The 27,116-nt window shown below is 34.6% G+C and overlaps 1 protein-coding gene across 4 annotated transcripts; it reads left to right on the plus strand.

The window, feature by feature from the left end:
• The first annotated feature begins 186 nt into the window (after positions 1–186).
• Positions 187–24,700, plus strand: LOC101208698 (endoribonuclease Dicer homolog 2). 4 transcript variants are annotated; one of them, XM_011661912.2, is made up of 23 exons: positions 187–331; positions 624–701; positions 858–1,035; positions 1,852–1,965; positions 2,205–2,339; positions 4,338–4,422; positions 4,580–4,644; positions 7,592–7,732; positions 8,910–9,038; positions 9,109–9,238; positions 9,334–9,436; positions 10,931–11,126; positions 11,824–11,984; positions 12,181–12,396; positions 12,931–13,145; positions 13,269–13,540; positions 13,650–14,068; positions 14,989–15,095; positions 20,409–20,602; positions 21,892–22,101; positions 22,566–22,976; positions 23,064–23,342; positions 24,119–24,700. In XM_011661912.2, the coding sequence occupies exons 2-23, from the start codon at positions 637–639 to the stop codon at positions 24,473–24,475; spliced, it is 4,182 nt and encodes a 1,393-aa protein (XP_011660214.1). In that variant the 5' UTR covers positions 187–331; positions 624–636; the 3' UTR covers positions 24,476–24,700. The 4 variants fall into 4 exon arrangements, with proteins under 4 accessions (XP_011660214.1, XP_011660215.1, XP_004139098.1 ...); XM_011661913.2 differs by having other exon boundaries at positions 194–336; XM_004139050.3 differs by lacking the exon at positions 187–331 and adding an exon at positions 343–523.
• Positions 24,701–27,116: the final 2,416 nt, after the last annotated feature.

Here is a 27,116-nt window from a genome sequence, read left to right on the forward strand (position 1 = left end):
TGCAAATATAGCAAAATTATGACCGATAGACTTGTATCGCTGATAGAAACTTGATAGTATAAGTTTTTTAAAATATTGTCATATATTTAATTATTTTAAATCTAATGACTAAATTTGCAACTATTCCAATAATCTATACTCCAAACATAAACTCTATTGTTAACGTATGAATAGCCCATAAGTAGTGTATTAGGTAGTGAGTAATATCTGTTGAGGACTTCACTTTTGGCCTCAACCATTGGGACCTGTTGCAATTCGGGAGAAGACGAACCGACCATGCCTTTTTGCTTTCCTTGATTGTTTCCTCGAAGGTCCCTTCAATTCTTCCACTGTAAGGTCCTTTTTCTCATTGGTTGTTTGTTTAACTTTTTGATTTTCTGATGATCTTCTCAATAATTTCATTCCCTCAACTGTACTCGAATGCCCATGTGAATTTATTTGCTTCTTGTTCTCTCTGATTTTTCCCTTCTGTTTCTGTTTGATGCTCCTTGGTTCTTCGTTTTCAGTTTAAATCTGTTTCTGGGTTAGTGGGGTTTTCAGTTTTCATCGGCATTATGCGTTTTTGGTTTGGGTACCTGCATTGGTTCTTTTTTGTGATAAACAATGTGTTTACATTTCTGCAGTTAAGAACACGGGATGGCGTCGAATATGGAAACCGAGAATGAACAGCTAGTGGCTGATCCTTTGTCATTTGCCAGAAGGTTGTGTTGTGTGCAATGTTTTCTTTTTTGCTGCATTATGCTTAACTTTCCCTTTAGTATTGGAAGCTTTTGAATGTTTTTTTTTTTGTTTTTTTGTTCGTTGGATTGTTGAAGTTAGCATTGTTCCTTGTATCTTATGATGGATGATTGTTGCAGTTACCAGTTGGAAGGATTGGAAAAAGCACTTAAACAGAACACCGTAGTGTTTTTAGAAACTGGCTCTGGGAAAACTTTGATTGCCATCATGCTTTTGCGCAGCTTTGCTCATCAACTACGCAAACCTTCACCCTTCGTTGCTGTTTTCTTAGTTCCACAAGTCGTTTTGGTTACTCAAGTATGAACAGATTCTCTCCCTCTCTATGTTTTACAAGGGAAGCTAAACAATAACTTCCATTAATAATCAAAGAGATCACAGATGGCGTGGTCAACTTGGAAACTAAAGAAATCATCCGAATTTTGGTTTGCATAATATATGGAGTAGTTACATGAGAGCTTATTAAGAACAGTCCAACAAGTGGATGTATATTGTTGAAGATCAAAAAATGACAATGACCTATAGTGCACTTATCACACAAAATCCTGTTCTTTCTCTCCAACCAAATGGATTGATCTGTTAGGGTTTTGTGGAGCCAGAGTGATGTAGTTACATCTTTAGAAAACATCAAATGAAATGGAATCCATTCCAACGGAAGCTCTAGCAGTTCAGGTTTCTGATGTCCAACTGTAATTCAATAAAAAGCAGTCTAGAGTATTTTGTTCTCTCTTCTTCACAGATGCTGTTTTTTCTATGTTTAGATTCTATTTCTAACATAACTTAATTTTATAATACTTATCTATGGATGTAGGACAATTTGGCCTGGTGAAATTTAACTCATATTCTTACTATTTGATTCAGTAGGTTTCTCGAGTTTATTGAAAGAATGAAGAAAATATCTTTTAATTGCGAATTAGATGTTGGTAATGATTCAGTGATTCTTGTTGTTAATTAGAGATACTAATTTTGAACATGATTAATTATTTTTTCAACAAAAAGGTAGAGATTCCGGAAGGATTATAAGGAACACTAAGCAAACATTATGATTATTGTTTTAGTTTGGAGGCTCATTTTTCCACCACTCACAGTTTTGTCCATTATGTTTTGTAATTTTAGCAAGCTGAAGCTTTGAAGATGCATACTGACTTGAGCGTTGGTTTGTATTACGGAGATATGGGGGTAGACTTTTGGGATGGTGCAATTTGGAAGCGAGAAATAGAAAAACATGAGGTAACGTGTATCTTTGCATTTATTTTTAGTATTGACTGTTCATTCATTAGTTGTTGTCTTGTTGACATATACTCCATTCTCTTAATTATTTTTTCCTTTTACTGAAATGACTAATACAATACTATTGGCTTCTTCATGTTAATGTCATCTTCCATTTATATAACATGCCATCTAATTCCTTGTCTACTCTTTTCATGCTACTGCTACCATTTCTTTCTGATATATTTTTGACATATTAGGTGCTTGTGATGACTCCTGCAATTTTGCTAAATGGCTTGAGGCATAGCTTCTTTCGTCTAAGCATGATAAAGGTCTTAATATTGGATGAATGCCATCATGCTAGAGGAAAACACCCCTATGCTTGTATTATGACGGTACTTTTTATCATACCATCTAAGATGATATAAGTTTTTTTATTATTGAAAATATTTTCTTATTGTACTTTTTCTTTCCTATCTTCAACCACAAACTTCTTCCCCTTTTTATGTATATTTGTCGTGAATTTAATCTTTTAGCCACCTGCTAAGAAGCATGTATATGAGAATGAGACACATATACAACATGGGCATGCCAACCGGCCTCGATACATCATTTAAAAAAAAAAAATCTAAAACATGGACATGGCAAGGACGTGTCTATCGAAATGTACATTTTAAAAAGTGTATCAATAGTTTTATACAATAAGGAAATTCAAATTTAGTAAGTTTGTGAATGTGTATGCTAAGATGACTCAAAATTTATTTAAAGGTCAAGTTTTTGATGTATGTTTTACAAATGTTGGGACCTATATTGACTTTGTATCACAAGTGCCTAACACATTCATCGTGGCGACAAGTGTTGGAGTGCCCAAATGTCCCATATGTGTCGGTCATAAATACATTAGCTAAGCTAAATTTTTTGTGCTTCTTAGGGCACTAGAAAGGCAACATGCCAATGTTATAGATTTGTATGTTTGTTTAAATGATTATAGAATGTAAAAGAATTATAATATGCGTCCGAACTAGGGGTGTAAACGGGCTGGGGGACATTCCCAACTCAACCCATATTTTCGGGTTGGCTGGGTTGACAAGCTGAATAACCCAAATAGTATTCCCAACCCTTAAAATATGGGTTGCATTGTTGGGTTGCCGTCCTTAAGTATCAACCAACCTTTTATTTTACCCGATTTTCTTCAATCAATAATAATATATATATATATATATATCATTAATTCGGGTTGGGTTGGATTGAACCCCATTTTTTAACCCCCAACCCGAAACCCAACCCAATTCGAAAAAAACCAAAATTTTGAATCCAACCCAACCAACATTTTAAACTAACCCAACTGGTAGTCTGGATTGTCAGGTTATTCGGGTTATTCTTACACCCTTGACCAGAACTGACGAGAATGCTAATTTATTGAATATATAAATACATGGATATAGAATGATAAAGAATCTCTTCTTATTGAAAGAAATTTAGGAAAATATATCCTCTAGAATAAGAAACAGATAAAATATGTTTCAATAGTTCATTCTTTAGATCAATAATATTGAAATAATTCAACTTTAGGCCAAACATAAAAGATATTGGCACACTTGTGTCTCTCACAGTTGTATGTCCCAACAAATGCAACGAAAATCCCTTTTCCTACCTATTAATTGAACAATCCAAATTCCATTGTCGGTTAAACTCAACATTTTGCAGGACTCAAGGATATCATGAAACCTTTTTTTTTTCTGAAGAAGCAAGGAAAGAGTAAGCTTTGAGGAATTTTGAGGTAGGACGGTTCCGATGGGGTGTGAGCCTCAACTTTTTGAAAATGCATTAATAAAATTCATAAAAACGCAGATACTATTATATGTAGTGATTACCCGAAATACAAAAAAATGGACATCCATCAATTACCACATTCTCATGTAATGATTCTAACAAGTCTTTTAAAATTAGTAACGGTTTGACTTTCTCCAACTCATTGTTTATTGGCATTACATGGAAAAACTTTCATATTTTTTGAGAACTAGCTGAGACATAAATAATACCCCAAACCTTAACGATCTCATGGAGTTGCAAGCCTCAACTATAAGACAAATAAGCCTCTTATGAGTCAAAAGAGAGGTCGAAGCCTTATAAGTAGTCAAATTAACTTCAAATAATTCAAAGAATGTCAAATAATTTGAGTCTCTCCTTGTGAGGTCCCAAGGTGGAAGGCTTAAAAGTTTTTTAAAATATTAGTTAGATTTAAGATAGCTTACATAGTTCTCTCTCTCTCTCCACACACACACACATATAAAAGTGCGCACACACACACACATATACAAGCGCGCACACACACACACAAATGTATGTAATATCTATTTATGTATGGATGTATTTATGTATGCACTTTTCAGGAGTTCTATCACCAACAGTTATCTCTTGGTAAATCTGATCTTCCTAGAATATTTGGAATGACTGCTTCTCCTATAAAGTCAAAGGGTATTTCAAGCTCATTACTTTTGTTTTTACTTATAAACTATATCTGTTACTATTTCCTTTTTTTCTTTAGGGTACTGAGGTTGTGACAAATAAAAGTGGCCTCTTGATTTGCTTTTCCTTTTCCTGGTTTTTATTGGGGGTGCTGGGGCATTATTAGGTGGCAATTCGGAATTGAATTATTGGCAATATATACAAGAACTTGAGTCCTTGTTGAATTCAAAGGTTAGTACTAAAGTGTTGCATTAGTTCAATAGACATTTTTGGTAATTTAGTGATTGCTCATTTGGGGTGTTATGATATATATATATTTACAATATATGTCCTTTATCATAATTGTACATATAGTCTTGGGTTTATTTGTTCTCTCTCTATATATGTAACTTAGAATCTAAATGAAATAGAGAATTATTCAAGAAAACAACATGGTATCAAAGCTCCAGGTTTTTTTGTCTCATTATATTCTAGCTGCCACATCCCGTTCGTCTGCCTCCATTGGTCATTCGTTGACGGAGGCAGAGCCATCTCCATTAAGGTTTTTCTATTGTATAGTCATTGTCCAGCCATGCCTCCCAGTCCGTTGATCATTCTGACTAACCCACTTCTGTTCCATAAACCCAGATCCATCTCCTTTCCGTCGTCAAACCTTTATGTTCCAAATCCAACCTTCCCAGCCGTCGCCGCCGCCCCTCCCTTTTGCAAAGCTCGCTGGCAACGACACCTGTCGCAAAGATGGGTTGGTGTCCACAAGATATGTGAAAACTGGAGACAATTGGGAGATATTCTGACTAAAGCTTTAAATGAAGCAATGATAAGCTATCTGTGCAACAAGCTGGGCATGATCGACATATTTGCTCCAGCTTGAGGGGGAGTGTTATGATATATATATTTATAATATACGTCCTTTATCTTAATTGTACATATAGTCTAGAGTGTATTTGTTCCCTCTCTATATGTGTAACTTTACTCAGATTCTAAATGAATAGAAAAATACTTTCTAGATTACATGGGGATCTAGTGATGTGATCATGTGAAAGACATACTTCAAAATGAATGTGCAGTTTAATAACATATCATACTCTTATTAAAAGGCGTGAACCTTTAGAGATTAATCTTTATACTCAAACATTTAATACACTATTATTCTTACATATTATGTGTCCTCACATAGGCTTGCGTTCTTTTTTAGGGGAATCTCTTGTGCAGCTTCCAGAGGACTATTGTGCCTCAAGCTTTGGCATATTAGTGTCAACTAATTATCTCCAAGCGTCTGCTAGGGTTTGTTAATAGGAGTTTGGTTAAAAAAACAACTTAAAATCCTATGAATTTCCATATTGCCTAAACATTGTAGGGCTAGATGAGATTTATCTTGTGAGATTAGTTGAGGTGCCCGCAAGTTGACCAAGACACCTAACAGGTTGACCGAGACACCTACGGATTTAGAAAATAAAGAACAATTGAACTTTTAAATCATGTTTTTATGGGAGTTATTTGTCATTCTTCTAAAATCCATTCTGGTTTAAGGCATTGGACATTTCATTTAATGTCAAAAAGTAGGAATGAAAGGGTGGGAATGGGAGTAGAGATCGCTTCTAAGTTGAGGTAGCTTAGAAAAGCTGCTCTAATTGGTTTCATTGAAGTTTATGAGAGATTTTTTATGGGAAAGGGTTCTCATCTCGTTAGTTGAGAGGTTGTTAGGCTCCCTGTTAATCAAGGAGGTTTGGAGATTGGTAATTTAAGGTGTTGTCACAATGTTATGTTGGATTAGTGGCCTTGACGTTTTGCCCATGAGCTTAAATCCTTGTGTCATAGGATTATTGCAAGTAACCATGGTAACCTTTAGATTGGATGGCTAAAGGGGTTAAAGGCACATTATCTAAATGCTTAGGAAAAATATTTCTCGTGAGCTTCTCACTTTTTCTCATTTGGTTCATTGTATTGTGTTGTGGAGGATGGCAAGGTCACATAATTCTAGGAAGATCAGTGGGTGGTGGATAGATCCCTATGCTCTGCTTTTCCCCATCTTTATCATTTCTCCTCTTTAAAAAATTGCACGGTCTTTGAGTTCTTTGTTAGGTTTGGAAACTCTGTATCATTTTCTTTGTTAGTTGGTTTGGAAACAAAAGTTGCTTCTCTTCCTTCGTTATTGGATGAATGCACTTTTAGGGACGAGATGAATATTCTTGCTTGGACTCCTAATCCCAATGAAGGCTTTTCTTGCAAGTTTCTTTTAGGTTGTTGGGCTTGTTAGGGAGTCAGTTTCTGATGTGGTTTGGAGGATTCAAATTCTAAGAAAAGTTAGGTTCTTTACTTGGCAAGTTTTGCTTGGCTGGTAGAATACTTTAAATAGACTTGCTAGGAAGATGACCTCATTAATGGGGCATTTTTGCTGCATTCTCTATCGAAAGGCGGAGGAAGATTTAGATCATCTCCTTTGGGATTGGCAGTATTTGAGGGTTATGTGGAGTTTTTTTTTTTTTTTTTTTTTTTTGTTTGCAGGAGTTGGATGTTTGAATAGTTGGCCAACATTATATTTGTGTGACAATCGAGGATTCTTCCTCCTCTTTCAGAGAGAAAGGCTGGTTTTATGGTTTGATAGAGTGTACTATTTTGTGGGATATTTGGGGGTAGAAGAACAATATAGTATTCAGAGTTAGGGATAGGGACCCTGTGAGGTTTGATATTTAGTAAGGTTTCATGTTTTGCTTTGGGCTTCGGCATTGAAGCTTTTTTGTAATTATTCTCTAGGTAATATTGAACTTGGTTGGATTCCCTTCCTTTAGAAGTGATTTTTTTGGTGGGCTTGTTTACTTTTTGTATGTCCTTGTATTCTTTCATCTTTTCTCAATGAAAGTTGTTTTTTTCTATAAAAAAAAGAACCAAAAAAGAATAATAGTTACGTAAAAATAGGTATGTTAGAAATTACTTGAATATTTGCAAATTGTTGTAAATTTCCATATGTTGATTATTTTGTAGTAATTTTGTAAGAAGTTTATTTCATTTTTGTTATAGTTTGGGGGATTTCTTTCCTTATTTGTCACTTTAGCATGCATTGTACCGCTTCCCAAGGAGTTGGTTTTTCTAAGTTTTTGTGAATTGTTAACTTCCTCCCCTCTTCTTTTTCTTTAATTATTTTCTTATTGAGCAGTAAGATCATCTCTTTATTTTGAAGGTGTATACTGTTTCTAGTGAATCTGAGCTGGCTAATTTTGTGCCCATTTCAACTCCAAAGTTCAAATTCTATATTCGCAAGGACATTCCATATGCATTATATGAGCAATTAGCAAATGCATTGAAGGTTTTGAAATCAAAGGTGTATATTTCATGTGCATAATTTTATTTGTACGATTAAAGTTGATTAACCGAGCTGGTATTATAATTGCTGTATGTGATTCGATAACAATTGCTCTATAATGGATAGAAAAAATCTCTAATTTTCACTTGAAGTTGTCTGTATCATGCTGTCTTTTGGGAACTACTAAATAGAAAGTGTAATTGAATTAATATTTCATCTGCAAACTTATCAAGGCATGAACTTATTAAAATTCTGCCGTAGTGTTATTTAAGTATTATTTTTGAAGCTCCTTGCGAGAAACCATTTTTTAGAATGATTACTAGTTATTCTTAGCTTCTATTTCAGAAAATTGTTTGAAAAAATATATTTTTTATTATTTGTGTTTTTAAAATTTAGTTTAACATAAATTGTAAGATAGTATTCCATTTCTAATTAAAAAAGATCTCATTTCTCCTCTTCCGTTTTTCATTCTACACTCCATTTTTTGCTTTCATCCATTGTAGCTCCTTTTGTTCAAAATAATCAATGAGAAACTTAGCTTTGCTTATTGCTTTATTTGAAAATGAAGCCTAATAGCTGTAGTGTGGTCGGAGATAATTTTGAAGCTATTAGAATGTTTGAATTTTTTTATTAACTAATGTATTCCTTTTTTTATAAGAAACTTTGAGAATAGTTTTTATTTTTTTAAAAACTTTTTTATTGAATACTGTTAATTGTAAAAAGGGAGACACAATCTCAATAACTAACTTAGAGGTCATGGGTTGAACATCCATGGTGGTCACCTGCCTAGAAATTAGTTTCCTATGAGTTACCTTGACACCCAAATGTTGTAGGATCAAATGAGTTGTCCCGTGAGATTAGTCGAGGTGCATGTAAGTTGGTCCGACATTCATGGATATAAAAAAAAGAAAGATATTGTTAACTGTATTCATTTTATCAATGTTGCAAACTCTCTCGTATTTTGTGTAGGGTTGCTTAGAAAATAACCAAGAATATACTTGATAACAGAAAAATACTACTAAATAGTAAAGACTGTCTTTGGAACATGCCAACATGATTCCTAGTCTACAAAACATTTTTCTACTATAAAAATATTATGTCTAAACTCTAAATTGCTTCATCTTTTATACAAAATATATATATATATATATATATATATATTTTGGTGCTTATGGCCGTGTAATCTGATTTGCAGCATGAACAATCCCTGGAGAATTCAGATCTCAATCCTTCAAATGTAGAACCAACTAGGAAACGGATATCAAAAGCTTTTTTGGCTTTGATGTATTGTTTAGATGAACTGGGTCTTTGGTTAACCTGGAAGGTACGTGTTTCTATTGTTTTGGTTTGATCCGTAGCATTTCTGGCATCACTTGACTTGAATTGCTGAGTAGGCTGCTGAGTCTTTATCATGGATGGAAGATGATTTTTCTCCATGGGAAACACTGGATATTTTTGGTGAGGCAATAGTGAAAAGTTTCTGTTCCGATGCCTTGAAGCTACTTGCTAACCCTGTAAAATCAGGTACTTTGTGTTTCAGTGTATGATGAATTGGTATATGTTAGCTTATTTCCTATTCTCACGTCTCAAAAAAATATTATAAAAATGTGTACTTGCAGGATGTTCCTATGGGTCTATTGGTGACAATCTTGAGGCTGATATGGCTGCAGGTCTTATGACTCCAAAAGTTGTCTGTCTCATTGCATCCCTGCTTGAATACAGGTATCTGTTATGTGCATAGTTGCTTCCCTCACCACAGTTGTCTCTTGTGTTGAAAAGTTCTTTCTTATCAATTTATGAATTCAATTGTCGTTTGTTCCTACAGTACAAGCACAAGATTAAATTTGGGGAAATATAAAAGGCTTTCAATTGAGGCTATTGTCTTCGATGGAGTTACTGTTTTTATTATGTTTTCTGCATCGGTGTTTTTCTTTCCTTTTGCTAGATAGTTTTGGTCCCTTGTCTTTTTAGGAAATGATGAGAGTGTTAAGAGGTGTCAAGCGAGTTGAGATGTTTGAGTGCCCTTGATGATCCTTTCTTTTATTTATTTTGTATTGTCTCATTTTATTTCCTTAATAAAGAAGCTTGTTTTCTTTAAAAAAAATGTGGTGTCCGTTCCCATTCCAGTTTTCTCTATAGCATCGGGAACTTTGCTGGTTATTGGAGGCATGAATAAATCTTATATGTGAAAGTTTTATATCTGTTTAAATGCTACAAACAAAAATGGCCCTGCTTCACAGGCAGAGCCAGTAAAGTTTTACAGAGGGGACGACATTTTTAATATATATATGTATTCATATTGAAAAAAGAAAAGAAAGAAAACAAACAATCAACAATCGTATATATGGGTCTGTATCATTTTAATTTTGATAAAGACCAACAAAGTAGAGATAATACTTCAATTCCATACAATTCTTAATCTATGATGAACCAAGAGAAGGCAACTTCTTTTGCTCCATCCCTAGTGATCTATTTGATAGACCTCCTATCATTCATCAATATAGTAGAAGGGGGAAGAAGACTAGCACGTGCTAAGGAGTTAGTGGCACGGGAGTAATAAATAAGAATTAGTTAGGCTTGTATAAATAGTATTTTACGGATGAGAGGGAGAGTTAGTTTTCATTCTGGAAAAGTTGGTTGTTCACTATTCTTCTTTGAGAGATAGGTAAACAGTTGAAGCCCTAGTTTGAGAATTGAGATTTCCTCAATTGTTTGTTCTCATTCTTGATATTGTAGCAAGGAATATTCCCATCAATTCTATCGATAATAATCTGAAATTAGATCCAAACCTGGTTCCTATCACTATCCTCGTCAATGTTCGCAATCATGTTTTGAATGCTTTGAACAAACTTTTCTTTTTAAATATAATTTTATTGAAACAACTACTAAGAAATAAAAAAGAAACCCACAAAGCCCTTTTAAAGAAAGGGTTTTCAACTAAGTAAGGTACTACTCATAGGATACTTACAAAGTCTTTGAAATCGAAGTCCAAAGAGAAACATGAAACCTCACCAAGGACCACACATCGTCATGGCCCAGCTTCACGCCTCTAAATACCCTGTTATTCCTCTTCCCCTAAATATCCCACAAAATAGTACACCTGATTTTGTTCAAGCCACTGTCTATCGGTTTTTTCTTGGTGTATTCATTTTTATGTTCATATTGAAATATTTGATTATTGATTTCTTGACTGATTGAGGCGGCATTATCTGGTAGGTCTATTGAGGATATTAGATGTATAGTATTTGTCGAAAGAATTGTTTCTGCTGTGGCTCTTCAAACTCTACTGAGCTTATTGCTCCCAAAATACACTTGCTGGAAGACCAAATATATAGCTGGATCGACCTCTGGTTTGCAAACCCAGTCAAAGAAGAAACAAAATGAAATTGTGGAAGAGTTTCGTTGTGGCAAGGTATGCTTTTATGTGTCTTTACCTCCATGGAATCCTTTCCTTCATAAAGGTGTTTTGGTGGCTTGTTTTCTTGTATGCTTTTGTATTTTTTTTCCATTTTTTCTCAATGAAAGTCACTGATTCTAAAAGGAAAATAAAATTAGAAACAAAACTGAAAGCTTAGGGATTTATTAGACAAAGACACTTTTGAAATTTTAGGGACCAATGCACAAACCTTGAAGTCTAGCGGCTAAACTTGTGATTTAACATCTCACACTTCTAGAAGCCTTAATTGGCTTAAAAATGAAGAAATGATCTAGGGGCTAAATGGTGTATTTTTTGTTCCTCTCTCGGGTTGGTTGTTTATTTGCTCAGTTATCTTCTACCGCTTTGTTTTGTTTTGCTTTTCATGACAGTGTTGGGGTGGGGCGTGGGGGGGAGGGGAGGGGGTGATTGAACCTGTAACATGGAGGTTAGTAGTACAAGTTTTATATTAGTTGAACTATGCTTATTTTGGCATCTTCTTGTGCTTCTTTGGTTGTTTTGTTTTATTTTATCTCCTTTAAGAGATTTGGATCCTTAAACTTCTTTCTTCCTGTTCATCTGTCAATGGCAATTTTTTTTTACTGTCAACAAAAGAAAAGGAGTTACAACAGTACATACGACTGTACTAGTGTTTGCATAATGCCTAACTTGACATGTAATTACATTTTCTTAGGTCAACATCATTGTTGCAACCTCAATTCTTGAAGAGGGTTTGGATGTCCAAAGTTGCAATTTAGTTATAAGATTTGACCCGTCATCCACAGTATGTAGCTTCATACAATCAAGAGGTCGTGCAAGGATGAAAAATTCAGATTACATCTTGATGGTAAAGAGGTAATTGAATCCTTTCCTACACCTGTTTTACCATGTGCTTTTCTTTCTACCTTTTCTATGAGGGGTAATTGCTTTTATATTTCTTTTAGTTGACGTACTTTAGGTTATGTCTTTATCTTGTTTTTGTATGCACCAATTTTACATGCTATTGAATTATCTATTTTTCTTCTATATTCATTGGTTTACTTGTATGCAGTGGGGATTCTACCACTCTCTCTCGACTTCAAAGATATCTTGCTAGTGGTGAAATTATGAGAAATGAATCTTTATGCCATGCTTCGCTTCCCTGTGTACCTTTTAGAAGTGATTATGATGAGGAATCCTATTATGTTGAAAGCACTGGTGCAGTTGTGACTCTAAGTTCCAGTGTTGGCTTGATATACTTCTATTGCTCTCGCTTGCCATCTGATTGGTTAGTCATTTGATATTGTAGTTTACTGTTTGAGAACAATGCACAGCATTCTTGTTTGTTAAATTATAATTAATGATGACATGTGATGGAACACTAGTATAGTTGTTCTTTATTCAATTTGGTAAAAGAAGTTACAGATTGAAAGTAAGATTTTTAGTTTATGAAGTTACAGATTGAAAGTAAGATTGATAGTTTATCAATCTGGAAATTACACACACCAAATACAGTAAGAAAGATAGAAAAATCCACTCTGTACTCCTCCTCTCAAGGATGCACAGCCTACACACCAGAATAACTGATCCCCCCTCCTCTCACTTACCCTCCCTCTATTTATAACAAGTTGTAACCACCCTGGTAACCACACATACACAATAACTACTAGTAACCACCTTTAGGCATTAACCACTAGTAACTTCCTATTTTATCCAATTACCCTTGTACCCCTAACCCTATACTAATCTAGGTATTTAACAACATGTTTCTATATCGTCTCTTTTCTTGTCCTCCCTTTATTTATTTATTTTTGTTGTGTAGTTATTTTAAGCCTACGCCAAGATGGGATAAGGAAACATGCACCTTGCATCTTCCAAAGAGCTCTCCTTTGCAGACCTTTTCCAGTAAAGATGATGCTAAATATTCCAAGCAACGCGCTTGTTTAGAAGCATGCAAACAACTTCATAAGTGTGGTGCTTTAACTGATAATCTTGTCCCCCAAATCGTTGCTGAGGAATCCGTGGCACAAGAGATCGGTATCATGCTTATCAATTTTCAATTTTAACTGTTTTGATTATATCATGCTATTTCATGTTGCAGACACATGGTGCCCATTATAATTCACTAAGGAAAACTCTAATTTTACCTAAATTGTTCAGGGAATAAACCACTTGATGATGAACAACCAATTTATGTTCCGCCAGAATTTGTGCATTGTTGTCCCCATAATTCCAGTGTAGTGTATCATTGCTACCTGATTGAATTAAAGCAGAACTTCCATTATGATATATCAGCACACAATATTGTGCTAGCCATGAGAACTGAGCTTGAATTTGAAGTCCAAAGCATGTGTCATGACTTGGACGTTGACAGAGGAAGCTTTGATGTGAATTTCAAGTATGTAGGCATTATTAAACTTAGCCCAGAGCAGGTAGTTTCCGTTATTTTTCAAGGTTTTGATTCATTTAAACATTAGTAGATTATAGATTAATTAATGAAACAACTTAATTATAGACTTCATAGTTAACTTTTTCTTTCAGGTTCTTTTATCTAGACAGTTCCAACGTACAATTTTCAAAGTTTTGTTGAACCATACTTGGACCAACAAGTTGAGTGAAAATAACGAGATTTGTTTGGGAGATGGTCCTAGAGTTGATTATCTTCTGCTCCCTTCAACTGGTGGTGAACTGATTAGCTGGGAGATTGTTCTGTCTGTATTGGTTTCATCCCAAGAATATTGTGTACATCGTGGTATTTCCTCATCCAAGGACGTTTCTTATGACGTACCGACCAAAAGCGGACTTGTTTGCATATGCAGACTCCAGAATTCTGTGGTGTATACTCCTCACAATGGTCATGTATATTGCATAACGAGTGTTTTGAGTGAACTGAATGGAAACTCATTACTCAAGATTAGAAAAAATGAAATGATGGCTTACAAGGAGTATTACAAAGTGCGGTAAGTGCTCTACTCTTGTTTCCTTGATGTTCTCTTAAAAAGTTGGTTAAATCATTAATTTAGTGCTTGAACTTTGATGATTGTCTATTTATGTCCTAAGCTTTAAAGTTCTAATTATATTCTTATACTTTGAATTGTATGCTTTTTTAGTTCTTACTCTTTACTAAATAATGATGTGTATTTATTAGAAAAATATCAGTCGATTTGACATATGATGTGACAAAAAATTGAAGAAATAGATAATTTGATATATGAAATTACACATGATAAATGAAATTACATGTGTAATTTTTCTTCGTTGAAGCAACGAGTCAGATTCTTTTTGTAGACTGTACTACTTTATATTTTTGGTTAAATTACTGGTTCCGTTGAGCTCTGAAGTTTCTATCCCTTTGGTCTGTGATTTTTAGAATTACTAATTTAGTCTCTGAATTTTGATATATTTTTTTAGTTAAATTACTGAGATATATTATTTTTTGTTAAATTACCGATTTAATCTGAACAATTTTTGTCGATTTTCTTTATAACCACAATTGAAAGTTTAGGGATCTATTAGGCACTTTTAAATGTGAATGTATAGGAACTGAATAAACACAATCCTCAAAGTTTGGACTAAACTTGTTATTTCCCTATATTTTTCATCTCACTTCTTTTTGTCATTTGTTTATCGTGTTGTACTAAATTTGCTAATATCTTTTAATTGAGATGTGATCACACCATTTAGTTAATACTATTAGTATTAACAATAATGACTACATATTATTATAATTTAAAATTAAAGGATATAACTAGAACCTCTAAAAATTTAGTGCATATGAAGACACACCTATCAAAGTTATCTACGCTCTTAATTTAACTTAAAAAGTGTTATTTTTAATGTTTCACTCCAGTGATTAATTTTCAATTTTTTTACTTTGCAGTCACGGCATTGACTTGCGTTTTGAGAAACAGCCATTACTTCGTGGGAAAAAGATCTTTCCAGTGCATAACTACATCAAGAGATTTAGGAAACACAAGGAGCAGGGAGGTGATTTTAGTTTCTTCCACTTGAAAAACCTCTACGCTTTATGATGTTTTCATCTGTTTAATCGGAACTAGCAAATGAGTATCAAACAAAAAAAATTTCAAATTGCTTTTCTTCGCATTAATGCCATGCTATAAACCCTAACCACACTTTAGTTTCCTCACGTGAGCAAGATTTTTTAATCGTCCACCTCCAAGCAGTATCCATGATTTCTCCCGGCACAATCAGTTTTAAGCATCTTTCATCTCTGCTCTGATCTTGGGCAGAGAAAACCCCTCACTTCAACAACCCCAAATAATGGAGTTACAAGCGTTTGGGATGATTAGCTTGAGACCGTCTTCTTGACCCTTGCTAAATTGAGACAAATGAAGTTACTTGATTTGGTATGCTTAGGACCTTCTTTGGACTATAGATCTGCTGGAACAAAGCCACTGCCATTCCTTTGTTGATGATTGCAGCTTCTACTTCGTCCCTCCCAGCTGCTCATTTCTTTGCAAATTATCTCATTCTGTTAGGTTTGTCCTCACAAACCCTGACTAATTAGCTCTCTTTCACCTCAGCCTTTCTGCTCTCACATGATTCCCCCAGGAATTGGCTTGACAATTCAGCCTACCATCTTTTCTCCTCATTGAAGCATTGTGTTAGGCCTCTGATCCTTCATACTTACAAAAGAATGGGCAAGAAGGGAAATTCACCAAAGAATACAACTAGGAAGGCTATTGGAGAGGAGAAAATTGTAATTCAGAATTTAGAGAAGTATATTTCTTATTCATATTGAGTCAGAGAAAAGTTACATATTTATATAGAGAACAAAATAAACCGTAGACACTATGTACAATTACAATAAAGGACATATGTTATAACTATATATCATAACACTCTCCCTCAAGTTGGAGCAAATATGTCGATCATGCCCAACTTGTTGCATAGATAGCTTATCCTTGCTCCATTTAAAGCTTTAGTCAGAATATCTCCCAATTGTTCTTCAGTCTTCACATATCACATAGCTCGTGGACACCAACCCATCTTGGATTTTCTCAGGAATGAAGTGACAATCCACCTCAATATGTTTAGTTCGTTCATAAAATATTGGATTAGATGCAATGTGAAGTGCAACTTGATTATCATACCATAATTTAGCTGGCACTGTAATACTGAAGTCTATCTCAGATAATAGTTGGTCAATCCATACAAACACACAGATTGTGCCATAGCTCTATATTCTGACTCAACACTCGAACGAGAAACAACTTTTTGTTTCTTATTCTTCCATGATACTAAGTTTCCACCTACAAAGACACAATATCTAGAAGTTGATCTCTTATCCTCATGAGATCCCGTCCAATTAGCATTCGAAAAACATTCATCTCTCGTATGTCCATGGTCTTTGTATAAGATCCCATGTCTAGGAGTAGCTTTCAGATAACACAAGCCCTATGATCCACTGTAGGGGAAGACATGAACATACCTACAACACTTACAGAATAAGCAATGTCTGGTCAATCACTGTTAAGTAGTTCAACTTCCCAACTAATCTCCTATATCTCTCAGGATCTTTACATAATTCTCCTGTAACAAGTTGCTGATTTAACATCATCGAAGTGCCACTTGGTTTGGCTCCTAATTTTCCTGTCTCAGACAACAAATCAAGTACATATTTTCGTTGAGAGAAATAAATACCTTTCTTGCTTCTCATCACTTCAATGCTCAAAAAATATTTCAATTGGCCGAAATCTTTCGTATAAAGTTGACCCTGAAGGAAAGTTTTGAGAGACAAAATACCTGATGCATCATTTCTAGTAATAACAATATCATCAACATATACAACTAGTAGAACTATACCATTATTAGATCAGCGATAGAAAACCGAATGATCAGATGTACTCTTTTGCATACCAAAGCATACAAGAGCTTGACTAAACTTACCAAACCATGCACGAGGATTCTGTTTCAAACCATACAAAGATTTTCGAAGGCGACATACTTTATCACTCTCCCCTGAGCAACAAACTGAGTTGGTTGCTCCATATAAACTTCCTCTTGAAGATCACCATGCAAAAAAGCATTCTTAATGTCTAGTTGATGCAAATGCTATTTATGAGTAGCAGCTATGGAAAGAAATAAGTGGATGGAAGTTAATTTGGCAATTCAAAAATGGCTTGCTAAACTATTGTGTTGTGATTTTGTGATACTCTATTACTCGGGTTTACAGAATAAGATATCTGACATGCTATTAAAGTTAATCATCAAGTTGAATTGTCAATAATGACGACACTGGGATTGGTAGATGTGGAAGTGGTGTTGAAAGAAGCTAAGGAAGATGAAAAACTACAAAAGATCGTGGGAGTATTAAAAGGGGATCTAGAGGGAAAACCCAATTTTCAATGAGTTAACAACCGATTGCTCTACAAAGGCAGGTTAATACTATCCCGTAATTCGTCACTCATACCATCCCTTTTACATACATTTCATATGCTAGGGAGACACTCCAGGTTTCTCGAAACTTATAAGAGAATGAATGAGGAGTTGTACTAGTTCAGAATGAAAAAAGATATGAAGAATTATGTTTGAGTAATGTGAAACATGCAACGAAACAAGGCTGAATTGTTTTCTCCTGTAGGTCTTCTCCAACCTTTACCCCTTCCTGAGTTAATTCTTGAAGACTGGACAATTGATTTCATTGAGGGATTGCCAAATGCAGGAGGGTAAGATTACATAATGGTTGTGGTGGACTGCTTATGCAAGTTTGCTTCCTCAAACATCCGTTCACTGCAAAAAAAAAAAAGTTGCTGAGGTTTTCATTGAAAGGGTGGTAAGCAAGCAAGAGATTTTGAAATCTATTATTACAGGTTGTGATAATATTTTCCTCAATCATTTTTGGAAGGAACTTTTATCCGATATGGGGACTGTTAAAAAGGAGTACTGCATTCCATCCCCAAATCGACGACAGGCAAATGAGAGAGTCAATCAATACTCAGAGTTGTTCCTAAGGTGTTTTTGCAACGAGCAACCATCTAAATGTAACAAATGCATTCCATGGGCAGAACTATGGTACAGTACATGTGAAATGCGCGTTCTGGAATAAAGGGGTTGTGAAGGAGGTTGTAAGTACTTAGTTATTAGGTATTTTGAAGGAAGGCTGCGCGCTCGCGAGGAAGTAGCTATGCACATTGGCTATGCAACGCGAGGGAAAAAAATGAATTTTTTAGCTAGGCAAGGAGAAGAGCCAAGCGAGGAAAGGAAGGTGGGAGATCTGAGAGGATTCATTAATTTGGATTAGTTAGTATGTTACGTGTTGAGATAAAGTTAAGTGTGATTAGAGGAAATATTAAACCAACACATGTAAGTTTCAAAGAAGGAGCTAGCAAGCTAAGGTGAGTTTTGACTTAAATAAGCTATGTACGCTTAAAGGAAAAGTTTCAAAGAAGCGTTATGCTTAAGCTCTGTCAAAGAAAGGCCAGGTGAGAAGAGGAGACTTTGAAGTTAGGCGATAAGAAGGGATGAGAAAGGAAGATAGTGTTAGGCTTTGTGAGTGACCTTCCAAAAAGAAAGAATAAAGACTTTAAAAGTTTTTTCTGTAAAAGTCATGTCATGTTTGTACAGTACAACGTATGTTATAAACTTGTCTATGACTTATAAGAAAAACATGACTCTTTGAAAGTATGTTTTCAAGCTAAGTATTTCATTTTATGATTCTAGTATGAAATGCTTGTGTGCGAGTAAACCATTAGTTTTATTCTTATCATGAGCTAGCTATTATTTGCACATAGGAGTAGAGGTTTCCTTGCGTTGAGTAGTCTACTTGGTATGGTAGAAGGATGGACGAATGCGTTGAGAGGTTCGTGTTCTAGTCTATCGCTAGAGCAACTGGAATTGAACGAGGGTCCGCAGAGAAACTAATGGTGAAATGAGTCATCACAGTAGTTGATGCGTTGAGGAAGTTTAGTGCCCAAGCGAGAGGAATAAGTAGAGGCTAATGTGATTTGGGTTATTTAATTGCGTAAACGCGGCGTTATGATGTTTCTGAAAATAGGAAAGTTTTGTTTCATGCAGTATTTCCAAAATGGTTTTTCTAAAAAAATTTCACTTGCCAAGCATTAGACTTATGTTTTAAGTTTCCTTTCCCCAGGCAAGTGAGGTGTTGACACCGTTAAGGGGAGGCGAGCTGCCAGGCGTTAGGAGCTAAGCTAGGCTTTGAAGTTTTGAAGCTTAGTTTAATTCTTTAAAAGGGTTCTGTATTTTTATAAAGTTGCATGAAATTAATAAAAGTTGTTAAGTTATATTTAAGTTTGAATTGTTGAGTTTTTACTGCATAGCATGTTCTCATCAAATAAAGTTTAAGTTTAAGTTTCGGGCGGTCTGGCGCTTCGTTAGTGCTGGTGGAGCTGCCCAAGTCGCGTTCGCGCCCGGAATCGTAAGGGAAGGATGCGTTTTTTGTGGGGGCGTGATAATACAACTTTCCACACTTCCATGCCAAGACCACTCCTTATCAAGTCAAATAGAGAGGGTCAATCAATGCTTCGAGACGTTCCTAAGGTGATTTTGCAACGAGCAACCATCTAAATGGAACAAATGCATTCCGTGGGCATGGTACAATACAACTTTCCATGCTTCCATGTCAAGACCACTTCTTATCAAGTTGTGTATGGAAGACTGCCATTTGCACTGATTTCTTATGGTGACAAAATCTACTAATAATAGTGCGGAACAACTTCTCAAAGATAGGGATTTGACAATTAGCTTTCAAGGAACTTGGTGCTAGCACAAAATAGAATGAAGAAACAGTTGGATTTGCATAGGAGAGAGCTGAATTTTCAAGTAGGGGATGAAGTCTCCTTGAAGTTGAAACCTTATCGTCAACGTTCTTTGGCTAGGAAGCATTGTGAAAATTATCCCCCAAGTTCATGGACCTTATCAAATTTTTGTAATTGTTGATGTTTTAGAGGTGAAAGTAAAAAGGTGATAGTTATTTAAGAGTATTCAATTGTGAATTGGACCATATTTTGTTAGAGGCAGTCTTCAAGTTTCCGATTCCTTGACTTGTTCATTTTCTAGTTGCATTTCTGATTTCATATATGTACTTTTCTCCCGTTTCCAGGTATATGCTTTTGTTGAACAACCCGACAATTTCTTAATAGATTAAAAAAGAAAGGAAATTGATCCACATATGCTTCCTGAAAGCTTTCTGAAATTTCTTCTTCCATGCTTTATGAATAGTGCTATATAATAGAACTTGGGGCGTTTCCATCTCTTATATTGAATCTTTATTCTTACATGACTTCTACTTGAACACTAATGATTGTCTTCCTTTTGCAGAATCAAGAAACTCATTAGTTGAACTGCCACCTGAACTTTGTTCTATAATAATGTCCCCCATATCTGTCAACACACTTTATTCATATTCATTTCTTCCTTTTATTATGCATCGACTTGAATCGATGCTAATAGCCAGCAACTTGAAAAAGTTGAATTCGGATCATTGCATGCAAAATGATATTCCAACCACAAAGGTAATTTATTATTTAATAAAGTACTACTAATTATATATATATTTTTATTTACAACAAAGTTAATTTCTCGTCAGTTTTGGTTGGTGAAACGTAGATGGGGATGGGGTGTCATTCACATTTTCCTTTCCCATTAGGGATAAAATAAAATAAAAATTGTTCATATTTTTCTTGTTCAAAAGATGAATTCATGCACTCATAAATTAGAATACCCAATTTTTACTAGTAGGATCGACAATTTATAATAGCGGTGTTGATACTATCCCTGTGACATTTGATGTCACCAAACTTCAAGCTCATGCTTCGTTTTCAATGTCTGATGGCTCACTTGTTTTCTATTTACTACCGGGTTTGGGGTTGGACTGGTCGGTTACTATTGTTGGTGATATATAATTAAATTTGCCTTCAACCACCAGCTTAAGCTTTTGGGTGAATCGGTGATTTAATATGGTATCAGAGCAGGTGGTCCTGGGAGGTCCTGTGTTCAAGCCCCTGCATTGTCGTTTCCTCCCCAATTAAAATTGATTCCACTTGTTGGGCCTTTCAGATATTTCAAGCCCACAAGTGAGGGGGAGTGTTGGTGATATATAATTAAATTTGCCTTCAACCACCAGCTTAAGCTTTTGGGTGAATCGGTGATTTAATAACTATATAGGTTTGTAGTTACTCATTATCCGGTCCTTATTCTTGGGCATGTTGGGGAGTGATTTTGAAATGCTTAAAATTGATTCAATCATTTAAATCATTTGCATGCAGTGGGCTATTATCAACACACTTTTATATGCAATTTTCATTCAAGTAAAATTGATTTAAAATCATTTAAAGTATGTTTTAGATTGATTCTGAATATGATAAATTTGATTTTAACTATTTCAAAATTAAGCTTACTCCCCTAAATGCCTTTAGACTGTATTTTGGAGTGATTTAGAATTTACCAAAATTGCTTCTATATTAAGTTTAACTCATTTAAAATCACTTTAGAAGTTCAGAACCAAATGTTAAAATGATTATATATATGAAAATCACTTTTAATGAATCTATTCTAAACAAATCATTTTTACTAAAATTGTCATTTCAAATCATTTTTACTAAAATTGTCATTTCAAATAATTTCTAAACATGTTCTTAATAGTTGAGGCCTTATTTCTGGTATTTTCTTGGCTGCATTTTTATTTTATTTTAGACTTTTTGTATTGCGTATAGTATATGCTGTATATCTTTTCATTCTCTCTCACTGATATATATACATATATAATATACTTATTTCTGTCGACAATGTTTCTTTATCTCAGGTGTTGGAAGCAATAACAACAAAAAAATGCCAAGAGAAATTTAATCTAGAATCCCTTGAGACCCTTGGTGATTCGTTTCTTAAATATGCGACCGGTCAACATCTTTTTAGAACTTTTCAAAATGATCATGAGGGCCTTCTTACTTTGAAGAAAGATAGGATAGTTTCTAATGCTGCTCTCCGTAGGCGTGGATGTGAACACAAAATTTCGGTAATTTCTTCATGAACCACAGTAAACTGTTTTACTTATTTTGTGAGTCTGACAGTATGAAATGTATTATGTGGCTTGTGTTAACAATGCCAAGCATTCAGATGGGCACAGAAATTAATTGCTGTAAAGGCTTTTGAGTTGTCACGCCTTATACTTTTGAGTTGTCACGTCTTTTGTTCACCTTTTCCTTGTGTCTTACATATTCACACCTTCTCTGCGTAATTATTACCTTAAAATTATAATTTTCTTAGTTCTGTTCCTATCTTGACCACCCATTTTCACTGTCTTCATTTCTGTTAATTTCAAAAATCCCTTACGGTTTTGTGTTAATTTCTATTCTGAGTGATTTTCAGATGTTACATTATTTTCGTACAGTCCTTAAAGGTTTTCTCCTCCAAATTATGTAACTTTTGCAAGTGAAGTGTAAATTTATTCAAGTTCTCTAATCATCCGTCCATGTTTAGGGTTTTATTCGAGATGAGGCTTTTGATCCTCAAAACTGGGATATTCCTGGTGATACACATGAAGTTTACCAATTAAGAGAGGAAGTCCTTTTCAGTGGGAGAAAAGTTTATGTTCAGAGAAAAAGAAAGATAAAGAGTAAGAGGATAGCTGACGTTGTTGAGGCTCTAATTGGTGCCTATCTTAGCACTGGTGGAGAAAAGGCAGCGATGCAGTTTCTAAATCGGATTGGTATAGAAGTTAATTTTGATTTTGTACCCTATGAGAGACCTTTTAGAGTTGATGTGCATAAGCTCATTAATGTTGGACATTTAGAGTCCCTGCTAAAATACACATTCAACGATCGCTCATTGTTGTTAGAAGCAATGACTCATGGTTCATACATGCTTCCTGAGATTCCAAGATGTTATCAGGTAACCTTAATACACGCATGCAAATGTACATACATTAAAGTTATCAAATATCTACTAATTGTAAATAATGAAATCGTTTGCATGCAGCGACTGGAATTTCTTGGAGACTCAGTATTGGATTATGCAATTACTGTGCATTTATATAACAAATACCCGGGAATGACACCCGAATTGTTGACTGACATGAGGTCTGCATCTGTGAGCAATGATTGCTATTCACGAACTGCATTAAAGGCTCAGTTGCACAAAAGCATACTACATTGTTCTCATGACCTCCATAAACATATTAGTTCAGCCGTTCAAAATTTTGAGACGTTGTCTTCAGAAGCAACCTACGGATGGGAATCTGAGATTTCTTTTCCCAAGGTTAGTTCTCATTGTCATATAAGGTTCATATTTTATGGCTTTTCCTTCAGTTTTTTCGTAATGAGGAACAATTTATTAATCGAAGCATATGGGAGATACGAAAGTGAGAAACTATTTGATGTAAATCAGTGCTGTTTTTTTATGAAAATGATCAAAAGACCTCCCATAATTGCAGCAGATTCCATTTTATAGAAGTAAGCTTAACCCACAGAATAACTAGACCTCCGAAACCAGTAAGTAAACTTACACCTCTTCTTAAAGAACTGCCCAGTTTCCCAATAATGACAAGAAACACAGATTTCAAATGCACAATAATGACAACAAACACAGATTTAACCCCAAATGTAAAAGACTTTAACTAAGTGACAATAGGCAAAAAACAAAAAGATTTAACCCCCAATGTAGAAGACTTTAACTACCACAATGACAAGAAACAAAAAGATTCAACAAGAAAGCCCAAGATGTTTGTAAAGCAGGTGGATAGATTCCACTACTCAAATCTCCACCTTGAATCTAACAAGGGAGATAAAGATGGCTCTGTAATTTCGGAAGAATTTACCAAAATAACTCCATAAAGTGAATGGATTTTAAAGTAGAATTTATTACCGTGGTGTCTGTTTTTACGGATTCAGTCTCTCTCTCTCTCTCTCTCTCTCTCTCTCTCTCTCTCTCCTGTTTCTAATATTTCATTCATGCCTCTTCCTCCCTACACGAATCCCTTCTACTAACTTCAGACTGAGAATTTTATTTGAGATGGATTTTGAATTTTCATACAGGTTCTTGGAGATGTTATTGAATCTTTAGCTGGAGCAATATACGTCGATTCTGGATACGATAAAGAAATAGTTTTTAGAAGTATAAGACCACTGTTAGAACCGTTAGTGTCGCCTGAAACTTTGAAGAAACACCCAAGACGGGAGCTAAATGAGTTATGCCAAAAAGAGAATTACAAATTGAAGAAAACTGTTACTTCTCGTGTGAATGGAAGATCATACGTTACAGTTGAGGTTGAAGTTAATGGGAGGATATTCAAACATACGGAAATCTCTTTGGATAGGGAGACAGGAGAGAAGGTTGCTTCCAAAGAAGTTCTCAAATCTCTAAAGGAGGCCTATCCTATGCTACATAAATAAATCCCAGTGCTGTAGTTTTTTGGTATCTGATATTTCTTCCTATAGTGCTTTTACAGGTGTATTTTCCTTGTTCAATATTATGAGAACTCTGGTCAGTAAAAAAGAAAAGTAAAAAACAACGCAGCAAGTGTAATTTATACGCATTTGGAGTTGAGATATAAAACTATTTTGAAGGCTGCTCTTTTAAATGGCATACAAACTCTATACAAATTTCCTGGTAAAAAATTCTGTTCATATGATCAGTAAAAAGTTAAAATTTAATCCTTTTAGTATTGAAAAATTACAATTTAGTCACATTGGTATAATAAAATCTCATAAATACTACCTCTTATGGTTTGATAAACTTCTTATGGTTTAATAAACTTTTCATAAATAATTATTTTTACAAGGTCTATTTGTGTATATTTTATCAAATTGTAGAGACTAAAGTCTAGTTAAAACCACACGGATTCAATTCTATCTTTCTCTGAATTAGTCTCGTAGCCTTAGCAAGTTGAGAATAGTTGTTTTTTTAGATTTGGATAATTTTTAATCCATCCAGGTTATTTTAGTTTAATAGTTTTGTATATTATAGGGATAGTTGTAAATTTAGCAATTAAATTTAAAATAATTAAATATATAGTAGCATTTTTAAAAAATTGCAAAAATAGTAAAATTTGTCAAATTCTATCAATGATAGAGTCTATCACTGATAGACTATGTTGTAAAAGTTGATCTATCACTGATAGATCATACGAGTCTATCATTTATACAAGTTTATCAGCGATAGTTTTACTATACTTGCAGATAGTTTTACTATACTTGCAAATTTTTTTAAATGTTGCTATATTCTTAATTATTATTCCTCAAATGGTCATTCATTACAATTACCCTATATTATAGTGTTGATGACACACTTTCTTCGTAAATGAATTTGTAGGAGATTATGTTTGAAGAACTCAATCAAGATCTTTAGCCCATTTTTTTATAAACAAAATTCTTATCTCATGCATGCGTCGTATGTCTTTTGTCTAACGAAATTAGGTCTTGCATTTTTAGAGTTGTGCTATTTGACTTGTATTTCTGCAGTCATCTCAAAAGACCCAACTGATTAAATTGTCTAGCATGACAAATAGTAATGTAACAATGAGTAATAAAAAGTTACTTATTTGCCTGTAAAAAAGAAACAAGGCGGATGAGAAAGGAGTTAGTTGCCGAGAAATAACTATTGTGTTAACAAGAATATCAAAAGAACGATGAAAAGAAAAGAAAATAAACTTGCAATGTGTTTGCAGGGCTCGAGGTAAAAAGAGCTATCCTTGTTGTGATTAGTTAGGACACCTACGAGAAAAGAATGGGAACAAATCTTATGGTATGTAGAAGCTGGTGCCCATACGGTAAAAGAATGCAAGTTTAGAGTCCTTAGAATTTCGCCTCACATACCTTCAGTTGATATATCATTGCTTTGATGCTTGAGGTAGAGTAGGTGGAAAATAGACTGAGAGCCTTATACAACTGTGGTGTGTTGCGTGAGCTTAATGAGTTCATTCACGCATGAATAGATTTAGTCTTAAGTTGCTTCATTGATTGATTAAGTTCTGATTTCATGGTTGATTCCAAGTTTATTCTTAAAAGACTTTTGAGACTTGAGTAACGAACCTTTCAACTGAGCAAGCAAATTCTTGTATGAATGAATGGTGATGTGTTTCTAGGTGGCTCGAACACAATCAAGTATAAAATTGGAGGTGGTGTGATAACACCAAAAATATGCTATGACACCTATGTATGTAGGTAGGGATGTATGCATCTTTTCTCTCTATGAGTAATTCTTTGTAGTCATCCCCTCTCTTCCATTGGAACTTCCATTCATCATTTATTCACTCATTTGGATGATGCTTAGTGGTTAGAGGTTAGTTTTGTAGCATGGCCGGTTTGATAATTTTCCCCTTTTTAGTTGAATTGTGGGACTTGGTCTACATTGTACATTGTTTGAACTTCTTTGTTTATGAGTTTTGAATTTGATTCTATTGAATGAAGTGTAATTTCATGTTTAGATTGACAAATTTTAATTGAAATTTGTACTTCAATGCTTTGATTTATCCCTGATTAAGGTAATAAAACTTAGCAAGCAAATAGTTAAATTAACTTGCTTGGTATTGGTGTTGAGTTAATATTAAATGAGATAATTAGATAGTCAAAATTAATCCGTTCATCCTAGTGTTTCCTAAAGCATATTACGATTAGTTAATGCGTATGGTGCCAGTTGGTCAATCGATGTTTAGCCAATTAGGTAATAAGGATGGTTGATTAAGGTCCTAATTAATTTGGCTAGACTTGAGGAAATAAACTTGATCTAGAGTTCAATGATCAATTGACTAATTGGAGAAGCATAACATCAAATCCAAGCTAGGCCTTTCTACTACTTAATTTCTCTAGTCTCTTTCTAGATCTCATTTAGGCTTCATGCAAATTTACTTTCATTTGCAACTATTAAATAACAACCCCCTCTTTGGTTACCGTGCTAGAAGCATTTTAATCGAGAAATGTGTGGCTCGTGTGATTTTGACTCGTGCTTCTTTATACTACCAAGTAGGTATTCGCTCTCTGAAGAAAAGATACCACTCTAAGAGGAGTCTCACAAACGAAGCCAAAGTGGAAGTTA

The sequence above is a fragment of the Cucumis sativus genome, chromosome 1 (assembly GCF_000004075.3).
Source record: "Cucumis sativus cultivar 9930 chromosome 1, Cucumber_9930_V3, whole genome shotgun sequence".
Lineage (NCBI taxonomy): Eukaryota > Viridiplantae > Streptophyta > Magnoliopsida > Cucurbitales > Cucurbitaceae > Cucumis > Cucumis sativus.

Bases quoted from the DNA above. Each gene is read 5' to 3' on its own strand.
- LOC101208698 (XM_011661912.2), top strand. From the start codon at position 637: ATGGCGTCGAATATGGAAACCGAGAATGAACAGCTAGTGGCTGATCCT. The intron at 9,239-9,333 runs GTACTTTGTGTT...GTGTACTTGCAG, and splicing joins TGCTAACCCTGTAAAATCAG to GATGTTCCTATGGGTCTATT. The intron at 15,096-20,408 runs GTGATTTTAGTT...TTCCTTTTGCAG, and splicing joins GAAACACAAGGAGCAGGGAG to AATCAAGAAACTCATTAGTT.